Source organism: Schistocerca serialis, chromosome 5 (genome assembly GCF_023864345.2).
Source record: "Schistocerca serialis cubense isolate TAMUIC-IGC-003099 chromosome 5, iqSchSeri2.2, whole genome shotgun sequence".
NCBI classification, from domain to species: domain Eukaryota; kingdom Metazoa; phylum Arthropoda; class Insecta; order Orthoptera; family Acrididae; genus Schistocerca; species Schistocerca serialis.
Window position 1 is genome coordinate 576,552,306 of NC_064642.1, and position 23,985 is coordinate 576,576,290.

Here is a 23,985-nt window from a genome sequence, read left to right on the forward strand (position 1 = left end):
ATACTGCGTGAAGAATTTGACAGAGCACTGGACACCTGAGACGAAACAAGGCCCCGGGAGTAGACAACATTCCATTAGAACTACTGACAGCCTTGGGAGAGCCAGTCCTGACAAAACTCTACCATCTGGTGAGCAAGATGTATGAGGCAGGTGAAATACCTTCAGACTTCAAAAAGAATGTAATCATTCCAATTCCAAAGAAAGCAGGTGTTGACAGATGTGAAAAATACCGAACTATCAGCTTAATAAGTCACAGCTGCAAAATACTAACGCAAATTCTTTACAGATGAATGGAAAAACTAGTAGAAGCCGACCTCGGGAAAGATCAGTTTGGATTCCGTAGAAATATTGGAACACGTGAGGCAATACTGACCCTACGACTTATCTTAGAAGCTAGATTAAGGAAAGGCAAACCTATGTTTCTAGCATTTGTAGACTGGAATACTCTCTTTCAAATTCTATAGGTGGCAGGGGTAAAATTCAGGGAGCGGAAGGCTATTTACAATTTGTACAGAAACCAGGTGGCAGTTATAAGAGTCGAGGGACACGAAAGGGAAGTAGTGGTTGGGAAGGGAGTGGGGCAGTGTTGTAGCCTCTCCCCGATGTTATTCAATCTGTATATTGAGCAAGCAGTGAAGGAAACAAAAGAAAAATTCGGAGTATGTATTAAAATACATGGAAAAGAAATAAAAACTTTGAGGTTCGCCGATGACATTGTAATTCTGTCAGAGACAGCGAAGGACTTGGAAGGGAGTTGAACGGAATGGATAGTGTCTTGATAGGAGGATATAAGATGAACATCAACAAAAGCAAAATGAGGATAATGGAATGTAGTCGAATTAAGTCGGGTGATGCTGAGGGAATTAGATTAGGAAATGAGAAACTTTAAGTAGTAAAGGAGTTTTGCTATTTGGGGAGCAAAATAACTGATGATGGTCGAAGTAGAGAGGATATAAAATGTAGACTGGCAATGGCAAGGAAAGTTTTTCTGAAGAAGAGAAATCTGTTAACATCGAGTATAGATTTAAGTGTCAGGAAGTCGTCTCTGAAAGTATTTGTATGGAGTGTAGCCATGTATGGAAGTGAAACAAGGACGATAAATAGTTTGGACAAGAAGAGAACAGAAGCTTTCAAAATGTGGGTCTACAGAAGAATGCTGAAAATTAGATGGGTAGATCACATAACTAATGAGGAGGTATTGAATAGGATTGGGGAGAAGAGAAGTTTGTGGCACAACTTGACTAGAAGAAGGGATCGGTTGGTAGGACATGTTTTGAGGCATCAAGGGATCACCAGTTTAGTATTGGAGGGCAGCGTGGAGGGTAAAAGTCGTAGAGGGAGATCAAGAGAGGAATACACTAAGCAGATTCAGAAGGATGTAGGTTGCAGTAGGTACTGGGAGATGAAAAAGCTTGCACAGGATAGGGTAGCATGGAGAGCTGCATCAAACCAGTCTCAGGACTGAAGACCACAACAAGAGCAACAACATAAGCCTTTCCAGGATTTTTGAGAAACCTGATACCAGTGAAACTGGGCTGTAGTTGTTGGGGTCATCCTTATCCCCTTTCTTGTACAGTGATTACCTTCAGTTTTCTGGAAAAATTCCATCTCTGAGAGAGCTGTTTGCAATGTCCAGCAATGGTGAGATTATTTGTTCACTTACTTGTTTTGTTACATGATTCGATATTTCATCATCACCAGCTGATAAATAAATATACGACAAATATTTACAATAGAAAATATGAGCAGTATAGTATCTGCAGAACTGTTTTTCCCCTGTATCTTTTCCATCAGACTACCGATTCAGTTGTCCAGGGTTCAGTCTTTGGTAGGGATGTTGGGTGTTTAAAAATTGATGTTTCCATATAGACAAGTCTTTGAAACTTCATAATGTCAATGTTAAAGACAAAATATTGACCATCAATATTTGCAAAAAACCAGGCTACTTGTTACCACTGTAAATAATCTTTTAGCGATTTAAATAAATCACTTTTGACCATGTCTCGAATTCCAACACAGTAGTTAATAATTAATAAATATATTATATGTATTAGTGTAGCACTTTCTTGTCAAATGTGGTCATGGGGGAAGAGGGTGGGGTAATGGATAAAATAATTCTTTGAATTATGTAATAACATTTTCTGGTTTTGATGCATTAAGATTTCATTTGATCTACATAATGTAAGTACTTATTTAAAGGAAGCCATCAGCCCCACAATTAGGATTTTCCAGATGTTTGTGTTATGTCAGTTTCATTTGTTACTTTGAAAGATAACTGCTATGAATAATAAACATTTTCAATTCCCTTTCATTTTCCTGTGGACAGTGCAACATTAATGATGATTATGAAATGATACAGCAGTGTATGAACTTCATACTTGCCAACAAGTGAGGTCAGAGGGTGTTGATACTTTATTTTTTATTTTTTAATACTTACAGTGTAGCAAAATGCACTACACAAATGAAGGACAGTTCCACATTATGTTAAATGTGGATGAACAGTAATAATCTGTTTATGCCTGGATCATTAGTGGAACTATAAACAGATAACAAATAAGTATTACAGTCCACTGAGAAACATTCATGGTATATGTAATGTTAAGTATTGCAGTAGATAATAATTAATAAATATATTATATGTATTAGTATGTTACTTTTTACACCAATCTGCATATTCATCATTTAACATTGATGTCCTGGGGCTCTATTATTATCAACTATCATCATTTCGACATCAATAATAAAATTGAAATCAGCATCGACAATTTGCCAACATTGCACAACCTTAATCCTTGGCCAGTTGTAGGGATATTTTCTGACACACATTACATCTTTTGTGTCTGGAAATGATTTTGTTAACGTAAAAAGACAAAATTGCACTATGGTTATGAGTGCATGTAACACTGGGGTCTCCATATAGTTGGGTAGGGAAGTCCATTCAAAGGTTACAGGAAAGCGAGTGCATACCAACCCCATCAGGACCATGTCAACCATGTCTAGTAAAGTACTGTGATGTCAAAACTAACCTTTGGTTTAATGACAGTTTTACCTACAGCTCATGTACTTTAATTTTTGGGTATTTATGAAAGAGTTATTTTTTTCTATAATTGTGAGATAGAACTGGTACCTACAATCAGTAAGAAATATTTTTAGTACTACTGTTAGACACTTATACAGGGTGTTCCAGAAATGTTGTGACAATCTTCCATGGGTTGTAGAGGGTGTCTCAAGGAACAAATTGGGGATAAAAACCCATGTCCGGAAACATCATCCAATGATGCTGCCATTTCAAAAATACATGCACTAGCACCTGCTACAAGACTACCCCTTCAGCAGCAAACTTGACTTTGCACAATGACGGACAGTAGGCAAAACATCTTGCAATGCTGTTTGTTATTCAGTGATTGTGACTGGTTGTCACAATTGCCAGTGGAGAAGATGGAGCTAGCTGCTGCGTAGATATGCTCTGTCTCGTAGGAATGCAATGCACTGTTGCCTTGGTGGATGATGGTTTCAGACAAGGGTTTCCATCTACAGTTTATTTTTCTCCTGTATACTAAAGAACATTGGAGACTTTATAGATCAGCAGGAGAAAAATAAACAGCAGATGGAAACCTGTGTCCAAAACAATCACCCACCAAGGCAACAGAGCATCCCATTCATAGAAGACATGGCCTTTCTATGCAGCAGCTACCTTCCTCTTTCCACTGGTGATTTTGGTAATCAGTCATGATCACTACATGACAAAGAAAATTGTGATACATTCTGCCAACAGTCCATCAGTGTACAAAGCCACTTTTGCTGCCAAAGGGATAGTCTAGTGGCAGGCACCAGCACCTATGTTCCTAACCTCAATTTGTTCCTCTATAACCCCTGGAAGTTTCTTGTAACATTTCTGGGATACTGTGTAGAAGTACACAAAATTATTCTAGCTTTTTGGACTATTAAGTTCCTTCTTTAGAAAGGAAAGAGGGTAGGTTAAAAAAGGAGGATAAGTCTCACTCAGATTCCAGGTTGAGAGGGACCCGAGTGTAGAGATGAGAGGTGGAGACCTCATCCTCATAACCATTGAGTTTCTCTCAGCCTGCACTCTGAGTGACTTACTCTTCTAGTTTAACCTTTCCCAAGTTATTTTTTTCTTTCTCCCCAAGGAAGTAACCAGCTGTGCCAGAAACTAGCATAATTTTGTGTACTTCTATAAGTGGATATGAGCAGTACTAAAAAACCTGTCTACTGAAAGTAAGTACTTGTGGCGTCGATCCACGGATCGATAGGCCAGAACATCATAAGTGTGTTATGTCTTTGAGTTGATCTTTGTTTTGTATACTTTTGGGACCTCAGTTCCGGCCTAGTCTCCGACCTGTACGTTTGTCACATAATAAAAGTATTGATGATTAGAAGAGAGAACTGTGGTCATTACCTTACCACCTTGATATCTCCTTCAGTGGTGACCCCAAAGTTCGAATAATCCATTGAACTGAGAACAAAGTGACTACCACACCGGCTTCCGCATTCCGCATGGACCTTTGTCCGCTACACAATGGCCTTCTACAACACGCCGCCACCGCCGCCGGTTTTAACCAGCAACAGCAACTAAATTCAAGCACGCCAGCTGTAGTTGGTGCCCAACGTGAATTTCTGGAGTCCTATAGCCCAGAGAACCCAGGGACCTTGTCAGGTGCAGTGGTTTTGAACATGATGCCAGTGGTCTCTGACTCCAGCTTTGTTAGCCCCAAAGTGCTTCAGTTTTTGCCGCACAGCAGTACCAGAAACCACTACACACTGATACCGAACTTTAATGCAAGTACTGTAAATAGTCAGGAGCATAGTTTTCATAATGTGCCACAACAGGGCGCCTTTTTGAATGTGCAAGCTCCATGTGTGTATCACTCTGTGCCGGTTGCACTCTACGTGAATGACATTCGCCAGCCTGTTACTCCGAGTGTTCATCAGTGCAGTAATTTGAGCACGTCAGGTTCCACCAAGCTCATCAGTGACTCTGTGATGGACAATTTCACTGCAGATGCGGAGAACCAATTGCATAATAACCTGTCGAGCAACCGCTGTGACCACTTTGACCTCCCGCCACAACAACTGGTCCCATTTCGCTCCACGCCGGGTTTCCTGCTAACGGATGTTGTTTCCCCTCCAGCTACTATGAACACAGCCAGCATGTCTGCTTCCTCTCTACTGCCCTCATGACGCAGAGTTAATTCTGACTTTCCTACTCCTGTAACCGCGAGTGGCTGCCCACATTCTTCGACCACCTGTTCGTTGAATCTACCAATACTTCCGCCATTCCAACCTGCCCACCCAGAATTCTGGTTCAACCTTTTCGAGTAAACTTTCAGTGTCTGTGCACTATGCCCATTTCACATGCCTCATGAACCACCTCCACGACTGTGTCGACTTAATATATGACCTGGTTAAGTCACCTCCTCTGAACGAGAAGTACGCTATGGCTAAACAAGCAATACTGGAACGTATCTCCAAGACAGGAAGAGAAAACGTTCAACAGCTCATCTATGAAGAACACCTTGGTGACAGATCTCCGTCCCAGCTGTGGCAATGCCTTGAAATTCTCATCTGTGAATGCAACATGCCAGACGCCATGTTCACCGAGATTTGGACGGAAAAGCTGCCTCGGCCTGTCCAAACGGCCATCTTCGCCTACAAAGATAGACCAAATAGCGAATGCTTGCGCACCTCTGACCGAGCTTACTCCGCTCTACTACATGAACGCCGTGCCCAGCAGTCCAGCAGCTATGCCAGTTTCCAACCACAACCAGGGCCCCAACGTGGACGCCCCACTAACGTAAGTCTGTCAAGCTTGCTGCACTACCGGCACCTTCACATCCGCACAACAACAGCACATCTGACTCCGCGGAAGACTCTGGGCCGCTGCCATCTGACCACTCACAGGAGCAGACGTCCACCCATAAATACTATTTCTTCCATGTAAAATTTGGGGAACAAGCACACAATTGTAAACCGCTGTGCTCCTATCCAAACTTCAACCGCAGGTTGGTGCCACCTCCTGCGATATAAACAACAGGTGCCATCCCACGCTCCATTCTGCGTCCAACATTAATGCTTTGAATGAACGAGTCTACATCCGTGACTTGAACTCTGGCACAAACTTACTCATCGGCACGGGCGCAGATGTTTCCCTACTTCCATCTCGTCTTGCTGCCAAAAAGATGTGACTACACAAAACTGTACTACAGCTGTAAACTCATCTAGTTTGTCGTGCTTCGGTTCTACTTCATATGCAGTGTCCCTCTCGCCTGAGTGCAACCTGAAGTGGTCCTCCCTGGTGGCTGACATCAACAATCCCATTTTGGGCATTGACTTTCTATGACACCACAAACTGTGGCCTGACCTCATCAAGAATACAGTGTTCTACCATCCCACACAGGAACACATCCCGTGTGCTTCGTCAAGTGTCAATAGTACTGCTAAACAGGTCCACCTGGCTAGGAAGTGTAATAACCCCTCCTCTGAGCTCTTTTCATGGACAAATAAGTGGCTCATGGAGCGTGTCGAGTCTATACTCCTGCGCTTGAAACAACTTGAGCTACGCCGTCGCCTCAACGACTTAAGTAACGAGTTATCTTCAGCACGGCAGCAGCTTGCAGCAGACGACACCTCGGCAACACACAAGGTTAGTCGGTGCCACTACAGTGTTCTCGTGCCTGAATGCATTTGTAACCGTGTGCCGCATAAACTGTACAGTGTCCGTGTACCGCCAGCTCTAACTGTGCTAATTCGAGTGCACATTCATCCCCCTCCTCACTTGGGCAGCCAACTTCCCAGGCGCAGGTTAATGTTTTTGATTTACCGCCATCAGCAATTCATTCGTGCCTGCTACTGTCACCAAGCTCGAGAGCAGCACCTTCAGTTACTAATAAACAGTGTACCAACCTTGTTTCGCGTAGCTCACTTCTTTGTCACTCCCAGCCACCCAACAGTTGGCACTTATGCAAACTTTTGCCATCCGCGCCACAACCCAGCCTAGCGACCGCCACACACACTATACCACAGACAGTCGCCTCGTGTACCGCATCGCGCATTTCTGTGGTTACAGACGGCACCGCCCACAAACTTCGCTTGCAAGACGGACCACCTATCTCTTGCCGACCATGCCGTCTCAAGCCAGAACTCATGAAAGTGGCTTGTGAACAAATAAACAATCACTTAACAGCTGGCATCATCGAACCATCTGCCAGCTGCTGGGCCTCGCCTATCCACTTTGTCACAAAAAGCGATGGCACCTGGCATATGGTTGGCGACTATACTAAGTTGAACTCTCGTACTATCCTAGACAAGTACCCAGTTCCTAACGCCGTGGATTTTAACCATGCTCTTGCAGGTGCCAAATATTTCTCGGTAGTGGACTGTAGGAGGGCCTATTATCAAATTCCGATGGCACCAGAGGAGATTGAAAAGACAGCTGTTACAACACCTTTCGGCCTTTTCCAGTACTGGTTCATGCACTTTGGCCTCTGCAACGCTGCACAAACTTGGCAGAGATTCATAAACAAGGTGTTGTTTCATCTGGATTTTTGTTTCGTTTACTTGGACGACATTCTTATTTTCAGTCCTACTTTGCAAAAGAACAAGGAACATTTGCACATTGTTAAAGACACTCTTACCGCTGCCAGTGTTGAACTGAATAATAATAAGCTCCAGTTGCACCAGACTTTGGTAAGATTTTTAGGCTACATCGTGTCAGTTAAGGGTCTCACTCCTCCCGAGGATAAAATCAAACCTGTTTTGGATTTGCCACACCCTCACTCGTTTAAGGAGCTGCACAGGTTCATTGGAACAGTTAACTATTATAGGAAGCACTTGCCTGCCACAGCCAAGGTTCAGGCTCCCCTAACAAACACCCTTGCTGGCAAAAATACGACCGGTATCCACCCGGTCCCCTAGACCCCTGCCATGGAACAAGCTTTTGACAAACTGAAGCACCTACTAGCAAACGCAGTAACTGTTGCCCACCCGCATCCAGATGCTACATTTTTTATTACCGCGGCTGCCAGTGATACCACAGCAGGTGCTGTCTTCAGCCAAACCGTCGGAGATACTACCTCTCCTTTGCAGTTCTTTTCTAAGAAGCTCAACGGCGCTCAAAAAAAGTACTCAGCCTTTGATAGGGAGCTCTTGGCAGTTTAAGAGGCTGTGAAATACTTTCGCGCTGCGGTTGAGGGTAGTGACCTCTACATTTTAACTGACCATAAACCTTTGGTTGCTGCTGTAAAGAACCCCCCGACTGACCCTCCACCTAGACACTTCCATCATTTGGACTTCATATTGCAATTTACCTCTGATATACGATACATCAAGGGTGCAGATAATGTGGTCACAGATTTTTTGTCTCGTGTTGGTGCTCTCACAACTCTGATAAGACCTCTATAACTTGCCTCAGCTGCAGTCTGCCAACACCGACACTATGGACCTTATTTCCGATCACAGCTCATCACTCAAACCTGTGCGATCCACCTTTCCCAGTGTCATAGGCGAGGTTTGGTGTGATGAATCAATTGGCACGCTGCGTCCCTTCATACTCAAACCTCTACAGAGACAAGTGTTCGACAAATTACACAACCTAACTCATTCAGGTGTGACAGCCTCTACCAGACTTATTTCAGAGCGCTTTGTCTGGCGCGACATGCGTCGTGACTGCCAAGCCTGGGCCCGTGTCTGCATTCCGTGCCAACAAAATAAAGTTTTGCGGCACACATCACCCTCACTAGGCAGCTTCACCACTCCTTCCAGTCCCTTCCACCACGTTCACATCGACTTGGTGGGCCCCCTCACCCCCTCTGAGGGTTACAGATACGTGCTATCTATTATAGACAGAACCTCTCGTTGGGTGGAAGCTGCCCCGCTACCCAATATTACATCTGAATCAGTGGCACAATCCTTCATAGACATTTGGATTTCACGCTTTGGCTGCCCTGTTTACTTGACGACCAACCTGTGAGGCATCAAGAAAATTCATTCAACAGCATACCACCCCCAAAGCAATGGCCTCGTGAAATGCTGGCATAGGTCGCTTAAGACAGCCCTCCGTTGCCATGGCCTCCTTTGGACGGAAGCCCTGCCATTCGTCTTACTTTGCGGACCACTTTCAAGAAAGACCTTAAAGGCTCAGTGGTCAAGTTTGTCTACGGCCAGTCCCTTACACTGCCAGGCGAACTTGTTGCTCCTACTCCAGTCGCCAAATCGTCTGAACTGCCGTCCTTGGTAGAACGGGTGAGGTTACACTGTAACAAGCTTCAACCCCCTTCCCCTTCCAGCCACACTCTGCCGCACACATATGTTCCCAAGGTGCTCGACACTTCCGAAAAAGGACTCAGTAACTACTGTCTCCCTCAACAGGGTTAAGCCTGCTCGCATCGCGTTTTCCCCTACCTCACCCACCGCTGAAGAGACCACGCTCTCTGGCCACCCCCGGCCTTCTTCCTCTGCTTATGATTCGAGTAAACTCATGCCTACACCGGCCCTGTCAACAAGCCCACACCCACACTCATTTCGGGGTTTTCCGTCTCCCGGCTCCCACAGCAGAGGCCCCAGCTCCCAGGCCTCTAATATAACAGTTCCATCTTCATGCGACAGCACACTGCACCACTCTTATAACTGGTGCAGCCCTCAGGTTCCTGCCACTCCCACTCAGACCTCACCATCTGACACTCTCCCCTCTACTCGCAGCACACCACCCTCACCGTGCTACGGTTTCCCCACCCCACCGGCTCAGCATACCTCTCCGTTAGCAGCCGCCACTTACAAGCTCTCTACCCATGTTCATCCTAATGACATAATGTGATTTATCTATCATCGTTAGTGGTGATACTGCATTAGTGTTGCTTGCGAATGACGATTTGTGTGACTCGTTAGGTGGTGTGTCACAACGTGTAGTGAAGCATTTCAAAATCTCTCAAAGTGCTACGTGTGGCAACCTACATGCTTACGTTAGGCCAAGTGGAAAGGTGATCATTAGGTTCCCTGCTGATGACACCCTTCCACACCAGCGCTCCCGCACCAGCCGACGACTACAACTGCTGATGTCGCTTCCAAGACTTCAGTATCAGCATTCCAGGATTTGCTCCATGCCCTCCTCCCACACGGCCCATGCCGTTAGACGTGGAGGAACTCACTGTAATCCACTTAAATTCTCGCCAACCTGCCCCACCTTTGGGTACGTACTCCATACTGCAGGGCGGGGGGGGGGGGGGGGGGGGGGGCGGCTATGTGGCGTCGATCCATGGAACGATAGGCCAGAACATTGTATGTGTATCATGTCTTCTAGTTGATATCTGTTTTGTATGCTTCTGGGACCTCAGTTCCGGCCTAGTCTTCGACCTGTACGTTTGTCGCGTAGTAAAAGTATTGATGATTAGAAGAGAGAACCGTGGTCATTACCTTACCACCTTGATATCTCCTTCATACTTACTGTGAGAAGTTCTGGTAGAATGTAAATACTTTTGTATTAAAGGAGATCATTCCCCAAAAATCAGAAGTGTTGAGTCATAGAGAGGTAAACACAAAATGAAATAAAACTTGCTTAAAACTTGCTACCTTTCAGAGTAACCCTTTTTGAGCTAGAACAAAACAGACAACAGACACAGAAAAGATACTCTTGCATGCATGCACACACATGCCTATGCCCCTACTTGGTGCCAGCTGGATGGTATTCATGTACGTGTGTGTGTGTGTGTGTGTGTGTGTGTGTGTGTGTGTGTATGCGCGCACGATCATGTGTGTTCCACTTTATCTTGAGAAATGATTTCTCTGAAAGCTAGCAAGTTTTCTTTCTTTTTGATTAAGCCCATCAATGATTCAAAGCTTCTGGTTTTTAGTGAGTGGTCTTTAATTCAAAAGAACGTAAGTCCTTGTCATTTTCAATTTTTGTCAAGTGCATTTTCCTTTTAACAAAACTATTTCTTTTAAATTAATGTGACTGTGAGCCCTATTTTGATGGATTATATAAGTGCAAACTCCTCTAGTTCCACAAATATTGGTTACCTCGGTCTTTTACTTTCATATTGAATAACAACTGCACGAATTTTGAGCACTTCAACAGACTGCAAAATGAGGATGATTGCTGCTGTCCATATCTTAGTCTTCTGAGTTATTATCAACTAATTTCCAGATATTTTGTATTTGTTATGTATCTGGATTTTAAGCGGATGCCATATGGTGCAGTTGCTAATTGCCCATGCATGGAGCGAAGTACCACAATCTCTGGTACACACACACACACACACACACTTAACTTCCAGGGCAGAATGACAAATGTGACAAATACTGCAGCGATTATTTGCATTATGCAATTCCTGTAGTGTGCATAGGCCCACACATAGGACGAACTTCATTTCCTGTGTGTTTTCTGATATTGTGAAAAAGATAAATCACTAGAAAATGATGTTACCTTTCAATGATTGCTTGATACCACTCCTTATCAGCCACATATCTCTCATTGATTATTTTCTGTGGGCCAGAACCTAAGTCAACGATTAGAACAGGATATCCATTTTCAACTTCCAGTGCGATAAAATCATCCTGTAAAGCCAAACATTAGAATTAGGTTTAGGTAGGTACAATGAAACACAATGATAAAGTACCAGTAGAACACCAACTTCGTATAACTGGATTTTAAAACTGACTGTGAAATACATTTTCTGTTTCATCAGAATTTAAACTAAAAAGATGTATTAATCTTTATTTGCTGCTGACCATTAAAATAATGGAATAGGCTTTATATCTTACACATAATACTGATATGTTTAGTTCTTAACATAACTACATACATTAACTGTACACTTTAGGTTTTAACTTGTGTTTTGTATATTTTATTACATGCTCAATCACAAATATTTATCAGGTTCCCCTCCATTAGGCATGCAGGTACACTCAGCAACTGTGATCTGATTTATAAATGATAGAGCGTGGCAATCAGCCGTCCTTTTTTTTGCAGGTTTCATTTGGCGAATCCAGATTACGGCTAGTGCCTAGCCATTATCAGTGCTACAAAATGCAAGAAGTACATGGTCAGGTGATACTATAAAAAATTACAACGTGTGGCATAACCAATATGGCTTATACATTAGATTACACACCACTATTTTCTAGTCTCAATGCTTGTCGGTTCCCTGTTGTTTGGGCGTCAGTCACAGTTCTTTGAATCCTACTGTATAATGAAGGTGGGCTGTGTGGAGAACACACTGATTGGCTGTATGGTGCCCTATATGTGGACAGTACTATTCAAAGAACTGTGACTGATGCTCGAACAAAACAGAACCGACATGCGTTGAAACTAGAAAATAGTGATGTACTCTAATGTATAAGCCATATATGTTATGCCATGCATTGCAATTTTTTATAGTATCGCCTGACCATGTTCTTCTTGTATTTTTCAGCATTGATAATGGCTAGGCACTAGCCAAAAATCTGGATTTGCAAAATAAAACCAGCAAAAAAGGACAACTTATTTCTGTGCTCTATCATTTATAAAACAAATATGTATACTTAATTATATACACAGTTACAAGTGTTTATACTGAATAACCTACACAACTACAAGCATCTAGCCATATATTTTAAATTTTAACATATGTTCACATTTTTTTCATAAAAAAATCTGTTACTTTTTAAAAAGGATTTTCAGCCAGCCAGCTGTACAGTTTTCTTTGAAATAGTTTAGAAGGTATGAACCATGCTGAGGGTGGTAATTTGTTGAAGATTATTAGGGAGATGACTGTGGGTGAGTGGGCTGTTTTTACTAGTATGTGTCATGGAATATCCAATTTAATTTTTCCTTTGGTATTGTGTTGGTGCATATCTCCTCTTATATGAAATTCTTTGATATTTGTTTTAATGTATAGTGATGAGACGTATGTATACAGATTTACAATTAGAAGTATACTGAGTTTTCTAAACAGAGGTTGGAAGTGATCTGTTGGTCCAGTCCTACATATTTCTCTTACGACTTTTTCAGTATCAATATTATGAAAATGAAAGTTGCTACTTACCAGATAGAGGAGATGCTGTGTAGCAGATAGGCACAACAAAAAGATTCTCACAATTAAACCTTTCGGCCATTAAGGCCTTTGTCAACAATAGATGACAGACACACATACACTCACGCAAACACAACTCGCATACACGACTGCATGAGTGTGTGCATGTGCACGTATGTGTGTCTATCGTCTATTGTTGACGAAGGCCTTAACGGCCAAAAGCTTTATTGTGAGAGTCTTTTTGGTGTGCCTATCTGCGACTCAGCATCTCCGCTATATGGTGAGTAGCAACTTTCCTTTTCATAATATTGTTACATTCCATCCTGGATTTTCCATTGCTTGGCTTTTTTTGTATCTTCAATATATCAGCTATATGTGTGGAGTGGCCCCTTACTAGCAGTCCATAAGAAATGTGAGATCAGAGATCAGAAAAATCCAAAATATGTCAATCTTAAATAGGTAGGAATAGTTAAATCTCTCAGTTTCCACATTAGGTATGTTACTCTTGATATTCTTTCGCCATGTGACTCATGTGTTCTCCACAGCTCAATCTGGAGTCAATATAGAATCCTAAAAGTTTAACTGTTCTAGTTTTTATATTATTAGTCTTAACAGAAAATTCTGGGTATTGTCAGGATTACACAGCAATTTCTTAGAGGAGAACCATTTTACTGCAGCATTTAATTATTCCAGTGACATTTGTTGTAATGCTGATGTGTCTTGATGAGTTGCAATAATTGTTATGACATCCCCTTGGCAGACCACAGATTGAGGAACATGTGGCAAATCATTGATGGCAATAATGAATGTCCAAGCACTGATCCCTGTGGTATACCTGTCTCTAACATTTTCATTAGAGAATATCTGTTTCTCTCTGAAAGATATTGTTTCCTGTGTCTTAAGTATGAAGCAATTATTTTTAGTTCTGTAGTTTGTACTCCATAAAATTCAAGTTTCTCAATCAATATCTCATAAGGGATACACTCAATGGCCTTACTTAGGTCACATACAAACAAGTGAGGCTTTATCTATATTTTCAAAAGCAGAGATTATCTGGTTTACAATGTCAAGACCTGCTGAGGAGGTATTTTTTCCTCATAAGTAACCAAAGTGTTTGTTCGAAAGGAGATTATTTTCTTCAAAATAATCACTTAATTGGTTATATATGAGTTTCAAATATTTTGAAAATTAAAAGAACTATTGAACTGGGTAATAATTTTGGGGGAGATTTCTTGTCTCCTTTTCTAAAAATTGGTATAACTTTTGAAATTTTTAATGATGTAGGGAAAACTCCGAACAGAAGATATTTATTAAAAATATAGGCTAAAGGTTCACAGATAAAATAAATAGTTTTCTTGATAATGTAGTTGGATAACCAGTAATTACCCATAGTTTTAGAATTGGAGAATTTTTAACTGCTTTTGCTACATCTGTGGATATCATAATTTTCCACTGAAAAAGACTGTTTCACTGGCAGCTGCTTACCAAGTAGTTCACTTGCACATGTGTTGCCTATGTTTATTCTGTTTCCAATTTCTTTCACAGAAGTCACAAAGAACTTGTTCAGCTGATCTGGTTCAAGTGATACTTCCTGAGTGTGGTTGGGGAATTGTTCTTGTGTGAAAATCTGCCATGCTGTTTTGCACTTGTTTGGTGGAGTTTCTATAAAATTTTCATATGCTAATTTTCCCTTATTAAGCAGCTTAGTTTTGTAAAAAAATTTTATACTTCAGATACTTCCCATAATCTATACCAACTTGTTTAGTGTCACCCTCACAGTTCTTTTTATATGCCTTTCACAATAACAACATTTGTTCCCTAATGTTTTAAGTCCTTTAGTATACCAATTTGCTAACTTTGTTTAGGCTTACATTTAAATTTAAGTTTTTCTTAGGGTGAACAGGTGTACCACACTTCAATATATTTGCTAAAGAATCTGTCAAACACAGTTTCAACATCAGTTTGTCCAGGCTGTGTTTCATACAAAAAGTCCTATTTTATATAACTTAGTCTATCAGCAAACAAGTTCCCAAATTCATCTTTCTGACCTCTTACCCAAGTCACCTCATTTTCACTGTGGGTTATATTACTGATATGACCTTACAGTTTGCAGTTAAGTGTGATGAGCAATGGTTGATGATCAGAGAAACATCTGTCTGCATGACTAACAGTAAAAATCTCACCAAAAAAGTTAACAATAGCATTATCTAAGCAGGATTCCTTATGAGTAGCATTTTTATTCGTACAGAATAAATTTAATGACCTTAAGACATTGAAAAAAGTTCTTGACACTTGCTTGTCACATTCTGACACTTCAATATTGAAGTCAATGCTGAATAAAAAATTCTGATCTATCCATCCAAATTTGATTTTATCCGATTTCGCCAAAATAAGTTAGGTGAATGGCTGGAACAATTCATTTTAAAATGATGCAACAGGTTGTCTCTGTTATTTTTGTGCTTTCTGCTCTTGTATTCAATCTCTAATAGCCTTGTGACCAACAGACATTACACTCTGATTTTCCTTCATGTTTTTCAAGATTATGAGTCAAAACTTCTTATTTTCTACACTATACAGAAGCTTTTCCTCTTATCCTTCCTGAACTAGTACCCCCCAAGACAAAGATAGTGTAATGGTGGAACATGGCTTGCTTAATGTGGCTCTTTTTTATGGTTCTGTACCTAAACTTGTAAAAATGGAACCCTTATAGTGTCACTTTATTGTCCATCTGTCTGTCTGTCTGTTCGGCTGCTCAAAACCCATTCTCTCAGGAATGGGTAGACATATCAAGCTGAAAATTGTGTCACATACTATGGTCTATGGTCCCTTGGTGGTGTAAAAAATGAATGTCCTAAGTTACTGCAATCAAAACATATGGTCATTTATGTCACATGGTTTACTTTGATTCTCACAAACTCAGCCACTGAAACCTATAGGGTACTTCTAGTTGACCTAGAATCATGATATTTGGCAAGAAGCAAGGTCTCACACTATAACCAAAGAAAAAAATCAGAACATTGTTAATTTGTAATTATATCACGAGGAAAAAAATTTCCATTTGTTACTAGACTGCCAGTCTGCCTGTCCGTCTGTTTGACGATTCCCATTTCTCAGGAACAGGTAGACACATCAAGTTGAAATGTATGTCACATATTGAGGTCAATGGTCACTTGTCGGCATAACAAATATTAGCTTCTAAGTTAATATAATATAAAGAAATGGCCATTTATCTCAAGTATTTTGATAGTTGCAAACTCAGTCATCAAAACCTGTAGGGTACTTCCCATTGTCCTAGAATAATCAAATTTGGCAAGAAGCAAGGTATCACATAAAAACAATTGGAAAAATCTGAAAATTGTTAATTTACAATCATATCACATGAAAACAAAATTTCTTCTCATTTGTTATTGATTGTCTGTCTGCCTGTCCATTTGTTAAAATACCTTCTTCTCAGAAAAGGTAGATATATCAACTTGGAATTTATGTCACATACTGATACCCTTGGTCCCTTGATGGTATAATAAACATTAACTTCTAAGTCAACACAGTCACAAGATATGGCCATTACGTCACATATTTTGATACTCACAAACACATTCATTAAAACATATAGGTTACTTCCTGTGATCTAGAATCCTGAAGTTTAGCAAGAAGAAAGGCTTTCACAGTACAAATAAAGGAAAAAATCTGAAATTGTTAATCTACAATTACATCACACAAAAAACTATTTCATTTGTCATTTGTTATCTGACTTCAGAATTGAAATAAAAACATTCTCAAAAGTCTTGGAATCCCTGGGACTGATATCTTACCAGTATCAATTTCAATAACAGGCAAAAATCATCAAGACACTCAATTCTCATAATGGATAAACTATCTATATACACAATTAAATTTGTGCATAAATCTTAGTGCATGAGCCAGTTTTCTATTAACCGAGCCAGTTTTCTATTAACTGTCACATAGGGATTATGTATACATTATAATGAAACTATCTGACAGTTTAAAAATGTGATTCTGACACAAATCTTTGCCAGTTGAACGTTACACCAATTCAAACATGCAAGCACAAAATCAAAGCTTTAATGTGGCAGAAAATGTAATATTCCTTTGTAACCACCTATAGATATAATATTTCAACTACTCAGATTTTTATAATGATCTGGTTTCTGAGACTCAATACAAATTTTAAAAGGAACTATCAAGATAAAATTAAAACAATTTGTCACTTATATCTGAAAAATTCCACTCATGGCTTGTGAAACATGATTTGTACTGACTTTCCTACATATACTTGGTACATGTTTGAAATTTGTATTTTTATAAGCATGCAGTTTTCCTTCACACAGAAAAGAAAGAAAAAGTAAAACCACAATTGTACCACATTTCTTTTTCCTTTCTTAAATGTTACATAAGCCTGTGGATCTTGGAGGAAGAATGATATCAAAGAAACAAATTAAAATGCTTACTGTCTTTGCTCGCCTAATTCTTCGGCTTGTACCAAGTTCATTTCCCATGTAAAAAAGTAAACCATTTGGTTTGTCAGTATTGAAATACATTGAAACATGAGTGGATGTTCCTAGGTGAGGTAAACTCTCAGGGTTTTTTAGTTCCAGTATTGAATCATCTTGAAATGTTGCACCAACATCTATCCTGTAAGTAAATTATCAAAAATACATTAAATGAAGACACAAGAATAATTTTGATACCAAGTAATTACACTTAATTGGTTATTGATAATATGAAACAAAAGAAAAAGATAACAGAATTCACTTTTGCAAACAAAATTTTCTGCTTTTTGTATTTTACAGTTAAGAAACAAAACCTGTAGTATGTCTACCTGTTGACATGATCCCTTGCCAATGCCACCTGTCGTTTAAGTTCTTCTATCTTCCTTCCGATATCACTACTGGCCTTGGCTGTTAAGTTCTGTCTTTCTCCAACAGCAGCCATGAGACTTTTTATATTTGGCACTACAGTAGTTACCTGCTCCACTGTGGAGTACAAAAAATTCCCTTTTTCAACAAATGTAAGCAAATATTTTGATGAAAAGATAGCATATAAAATTAAGTAACAATAATTATCATGGAAACTCTGAAATTACTCTTTTTATAAGCAAATGTATCTCCAGTTGTCTCAATATACATATACAGCAAGAAACACAATATTCAAAATCTTCAACATGGGAGAAAAACATGTGTTACACATTTCTAGGAACCCTGATTGTGATAACATAACAACCTACAAGATGTCTTTCATGTAATTATTTGACATTTGTGGCAAATGGTATGGGTGGCTAAAAAAAGTATGGTTTATGTTAAAGTGAAAAAGACCCAACACAGCAATGTGACACAATTTCACTCCTTGTAACCCACTGTACAGTCCAATTCATCATTAAGATTGAAATTAGTATTCTAATCACAAACAAGTGCCAGTTATCATAAGACTACATGAATAATATAATTCTCAATACTAGACCCACCACACTGGTCATGTAGAAATCAGTAAGCTCCTTTCTGGAAAATATTTGGATAGTGGGTGGAACGGTGGGGGAAGGGGTCGGGAAGGGGGAAAGGGGTATATAATTATCAATTAATCCACTTAAAGCTAAGCTTCACTCTGAGTTACCTAAAATTGCCTATGACATCCCACATGTAGTAAATAGCATGTTATACACTCAGGAAATATGCTGGATGTATCTTTGTTGATTGTATTCTACCTGTAGTCTGACTGGACAGCAACAGGAAAGGGGTAGGGAGGAGGGTAATGTGCAATCTGCACTCACTTTGTTGAGAGATGCACTGAAGCACCGTTTCTGTCTATATACACTTGGCTACGTATATGAAGACCAGAACAATCTTCTTTCATATAAACTGCATACTATTTTTTGCCTCAAATCCACATGATGAAAGACATTCCCTTAATCTGATGAGAACCATCAAATGATATAAAAATTGGCACTTTTGCATAACTCCTCCAAAACATAGTATTTCACTCAAAAAAAGTCATTGATCATGATATATCTTAACAAATGATTGCAATTAAATTGGTGACTCATGTACCTTAACTGTATATTCCAATCATACTAAGTTTCATCCAGTGATAAGTCAAGTTGAAAATACCATGCTGTTCCAACTTCTCCAAAACAGTTATAAAAAGATCCAGAATCTAATGAAATGGTTCAGCGCAGTAGCATAAAATAACAAGGTCTTAAGTGGATTTCTGGGAAGAGATCTCATATTCTTGTCTAAGTTAAGTAAGAGTCTTGATAACTGCTAGCACACAATTCATCTAAAGGTGGACATCTCAACATATTCTCACAAATAATGAGAAGTTAGCTTGGAGTTCCATTAATGAAGTGCTAGGAATTCTTTCCCAAAGCTGTTGCACTGCTCAAGAATGAACGTACAGAACACTTCTGCTGAGAAATTTTGTACATAGAGGAAAGGTATTAGACCAAGTAGAGTGAAACGATGTTAGACAATTACTTCTGGACACTCATCAGAAAATCACCAATATAATTGTGCCTCCAGTGAAGTTCCTCTGATGGAAATGGATAAAGTAAATACAATAAACTGCATACATTTTTAAGGTCAATTATAACATATAGTGTAGCTACAACGAAAAGAGCTAAAATTGCATTTTCAGGTCCTGTGTTCTCATAAAATATTTTCCTTGCTACCTACCTTAATTCTTAATTGTCTATCAGGGCCCAAATTTTAATCTTATCAATTCTATCTTTATCACTATTTTTTGCACATTTGTTTTACTTCTTATTGGTTTCTTTAAAACTGTGACCTCTTGATGACCAAACACTGGAAAAGAAAATTTCTGAATGTACCAGAATTAGAATTAATTACTCCGTCATGGTCAGACACCGTCCGTGCCCACCCACAAGGAGTGTGGTTGGGGGGCTGCAAGAGGGTGCACTGAGCCCATCCCTTCCCTCTCTGAATTCTGGAGAGCTGAGTTTTTATTTTTATACAGAGTCAATAACCATCAATTCTCTGGCATATTATAAGTTTTAGTGTCGTCTAGAAAATTCAGTTCTAATGATGTGACGTGTCTCCAACCTGAACAACTCACTTATATCAAAAGTGGCAATTTTAGAATCTAGATTCCCCCTCCCTCCCTTGGAAAAATGTCTGTGGACTTACATGCAAATACCACTGTACTAACAATGTTAGCTTTCTTGACATTGGGGTAAGGTCAAAATATTAAATTAAAGTAAACAATACAGAAACAAATCTGATACTTCATTATGAAAAACATTTTATATCACTCTCACTGGTTATGATATATGGCTCTTTAAAATATAGACTAGCAACATCATTGCTCCTTTTATCAGTAAAGGGCAGTCTATGTGAATGATCCGCAGCATTCAATGCTGGTTTAATCTGGTTAGGACTATTGGGCAAGTGCAGCCTGTTTAATTACAGTGACACCAATAAACACTGAGAGGCATTCTTTCTCATGATCCACTGTAACATATGATCTAACGTAAAATTTTGGATAATAATACTTCGTACTTTAAGCAAATCATAGCAATAGACAAATAATTTTGCCCAAATCTACCAACTTACCATTGAGATTAGCTTGATTCACAGCCTTCATTGCAGAATCAGCATCTCTTGGAAGCTGTTGTGATACTGTCACATCTTCTGGTAGTTGATTTATAATTCTTGAGATGGTGCTCAAAGTATTCTGTGCTGTTGCATTAGCATCTTTTGCATTCTGTATGGCTTGTGATGCGTAACTCTCAACTGTTTCTTGGACTGGTATCCTGGTTAATTCACTAAAAGGGAAACAAATTAATTCAAATTTACAAATTAGAACAAATATACTAACTGTTATGCCAAAATATGAAAGCAGACCTATTGAATTAAAAAATACACAACTACCAAATTTCCATTATAGGAAAAAACGCAATTCACAATGCAATTTTAGGTTATGTTTTTACACTGCAAACAGACTGGATTGCTAGAAAGAAAAAATACCATATAAAACACACTATCATCTCATTTTGCATTATTTTCAGAAATATCAATCCCTGTCACATGTGTCTGTTAGAGCTCAGATACTTCATTACAAAATACTAATTACAGTGCATAAAATATGTCATGACCATTAACAGGCTTCTACTTAAGTAGGCTAAGGTGTGATGTACAAGAATCAATAATTTCCAGTCATTCCCAACTCGCAGTGTTTTCTAAAACACTGTCTCAAGGTCTGTTGTTACGTTTTTCACTAATTAAATTTTTAGTCCAATCTGGATTTCAGAACAAAGATAATAGTTTCTAAACATTCACACCATTTCTTTAAAGATTTAATATCACAAACTATGATTTCCAGTGACATCTTGAGGACATATATGTATGTGGCAGAATCCTGAATGCTGTAGAAGGCAGAAAAGAAGATTGCAAGCTTTTGAGAGCTAGTGTTTGAGGAGAATACCGAAGATACCACAGACCAACAAGCACTCAAACGACAAAGTGCTGATGAGATCATGATAGTCAGTCATCACTATGAGGAACAACACAGTTAGTCACCTACACAACCATGATTCATGTAATTATCAACTATGATTCATGTAATTATGGAAGGAAGAAGAGAGGGAGGATGATAGAGACAGAAGTTCAAGGATTAAATTGAAGTTAGCACAGGGTACGAGAGCATCAACAGACTAGCATCAAGAAGGGGGAAGTATGGTCAAGCCTACCAACTTTCAAGTTGAGGATGATAAGAAGAAGAGGAACAGAAATTATTAGCAAGGTAAACTGTTGCAAATTTTTGAAAGTATATAATGACGAGAAATTAAACTTGAAAATTTCACTAAGGTGACTGGGTTTGGCTACTTTTGCTATATAAGAATAATAGGCAAGTTTGAGCATAACTTGTAAGTATTTAGCATGTTTTTATTTATCAGTGACCTGTAAAATTATGTCTTATGAAAGATGGATGATTCTGTTTCCTCCCCACATATCCTTCAATCTGCTAAGTTCTTAATGATATGAAATGCAAGATAGTGAACTTCACAAAATAAAAATGCACAGTACCCTATGAAAATAATATCACTGAGCATCAGTTGGAATCGGTCAACTCACACAATCTGTAGGAATATGAAATAGGAAGATGACAAAGTCTTAGTCATAGGAAAAAGAGGTGGCAGAGTGCAGTTCACTGATTGAATACTGGAGAATTTCATACAGTCTACAAAGGAGGCTGCACACAAAACACTCATGTAACCCATCCTATAATATTTCTCGGTAGTATGTGATCCATACAAAATAGGATCAACAGAGGATATTGAATGAATATAAAGAAAGGCAACATGAATGGTCAAACAGTTGTTCAACCCATGGGAGAGTGTCACAAAGGTGCTGAAAGAACTGAGCAGGTACATGCTTGAAGTTAGATGCAAACTATCCCATGAAAACCTGCTCAGAAAGTTTCTAGAACCAACTTCAAGTGATGTCTATAGGAATACATTACATTGCCCTATGTATTGCTCCCACAGAGACTGCAAAGATGAGGTTAGACTAATTACAGTGCACACAGAGGCATTTAAGCAATTATTCTTCATATATTTCACACATGAATAGAACGAGAAGAAGCCCTAATAACTGGTACAATTAGATGTATCCTACCCTCTGCCAAACACTTCACAGTGGTTTGCAGAATATAGGTATAAATGTAGATGTCATCACGAATAAAATAATAAAAGATTTATAATTCATCATAAATGACTAGCATTTCAGAATTTTTTAATGATAAATTTCATATTTTTGTACCAGCAACAAATTCCATATCACAATGCTCAGTGTGAATGCGTTTTATGGAAAACTAATTAATGTGTCAGCTACCATGGGCAAAATGGGGAATGTTACACCACTATTAAGTGTTTTACACAGTTTCATTGCTAATCTCATTTGCAGTTCATTTACACCATTGAAAATAATAAGATAATAACAATAATTTTTGCATTGAAATAAGATCTGTGTATCAACTTAATAGTTGTCGTGACTCGCTGATCATTCAAAGTGCCGCCGCGCAATTACACGCTTCCCCTACATGCAGCGCTGTCTGCCAGCCATGCAGCAGCTGCGCCACCTAAGTGGCCAGCTAGGCAGCGGCCGCTACACTTGGACTCAGTGCTCATTCGAATGTTACAGTGTTCACATGTCTTGCTTTGTCAACTTGCTCAGTGACTTATATGTGTTGTGTCGTTTTGAAATATATGTGTTCAACTTGACGTTATAACAATTCGCGACGATGAATTTTTCCTTTTCATCATTGACCCGCAGGTTTCCATGGCTACTGTCGAGCAACTATTGCAAGGTCTCATTGAACAGCAAACGCTTCTAACATTGGCGATTCGCGATTTTGTCGCAGCGTCAAATGCGGGGTGTTTCTCGTCGTTGTCTATACCTCCTTTTCCTTCTTATGACGAGACGGCGGAAGACTGGTCTGATTATGAAAAACGTCTTCGACAGCACTTCTTGGCATTTCATGTCACAGATGAACAAACATGTAAATTTCTGTTCCTTTCCTGGATTTCACCTCAAATGTATCAGTTGTTGTCGCAATTGGATCCTTTGAAAGATTCTGCATCTTTGTCCTTTGCTGAAATGTGCTCACTTCTGTCTGTCTGTTTTCAAAAGCAAACACATGTGGTAGCCTCTCTTGTTGCCTTTTATTGTTGTCAAAAACAACTGCATCAATCCTATCGCGCTTGGGCTACTGAACTTCACGCCTCAGTCGAAAGTGTCAATTTGTTACTGAAGTTCACAAAGAATCCTATGCCGATTCCATGGTATGGGATCCTATTATCAGCGTCCGACAAAGAAGTTTGGCAATGTGCCCTTCAATAGGCAAATCCGACTCTAGATGAAGTCCTATCCATCGCGCAGTCTTTTTAAATTTCTCGCACCGCTGGGGCGCAAATAGAGGCATGGGGTGA

The 23,985-nt window shown here is 39.5% G+C and overlaps 1 protein-coding gene across 1 annotated transcript in view; it reads right to left on the reverse strand.

Moving 5' to 3' along the window:
- The window catches only part of LOC126482302 (laminin subunit alpha), a 365,291-nt gene that overhangs the window by 54,732 nt on the left and 286,574 nt on the right, over nucleotides 1-23,985 (reverse strand). Inside the window, exons 41-44 of the mRNA XM_050106331.1 lie at nucleotides 20,609-20,820; nucleotides 17,866-18,019; nucleotides 17,495-17,678; nucleotides 11,438-11,568 (exon numbers count right to left, since the gene is read on the reverse strand). Coding sequence (XP_049962288.1) covers nucleotides 11,438-11,568; nucleotides 17,495-17,678; nucleotides 17,866-18,019; nucleotides 20,609-20,820 — 681 coding nt within the window. The remainder of the gene's footprint in view (nucleotides 1-11,437; nucleotides 11,569-17,494; nucleotides 17,679-17,865; nucleotides 18,020-20,608; nucleotides 20,821-23,985) is intronic.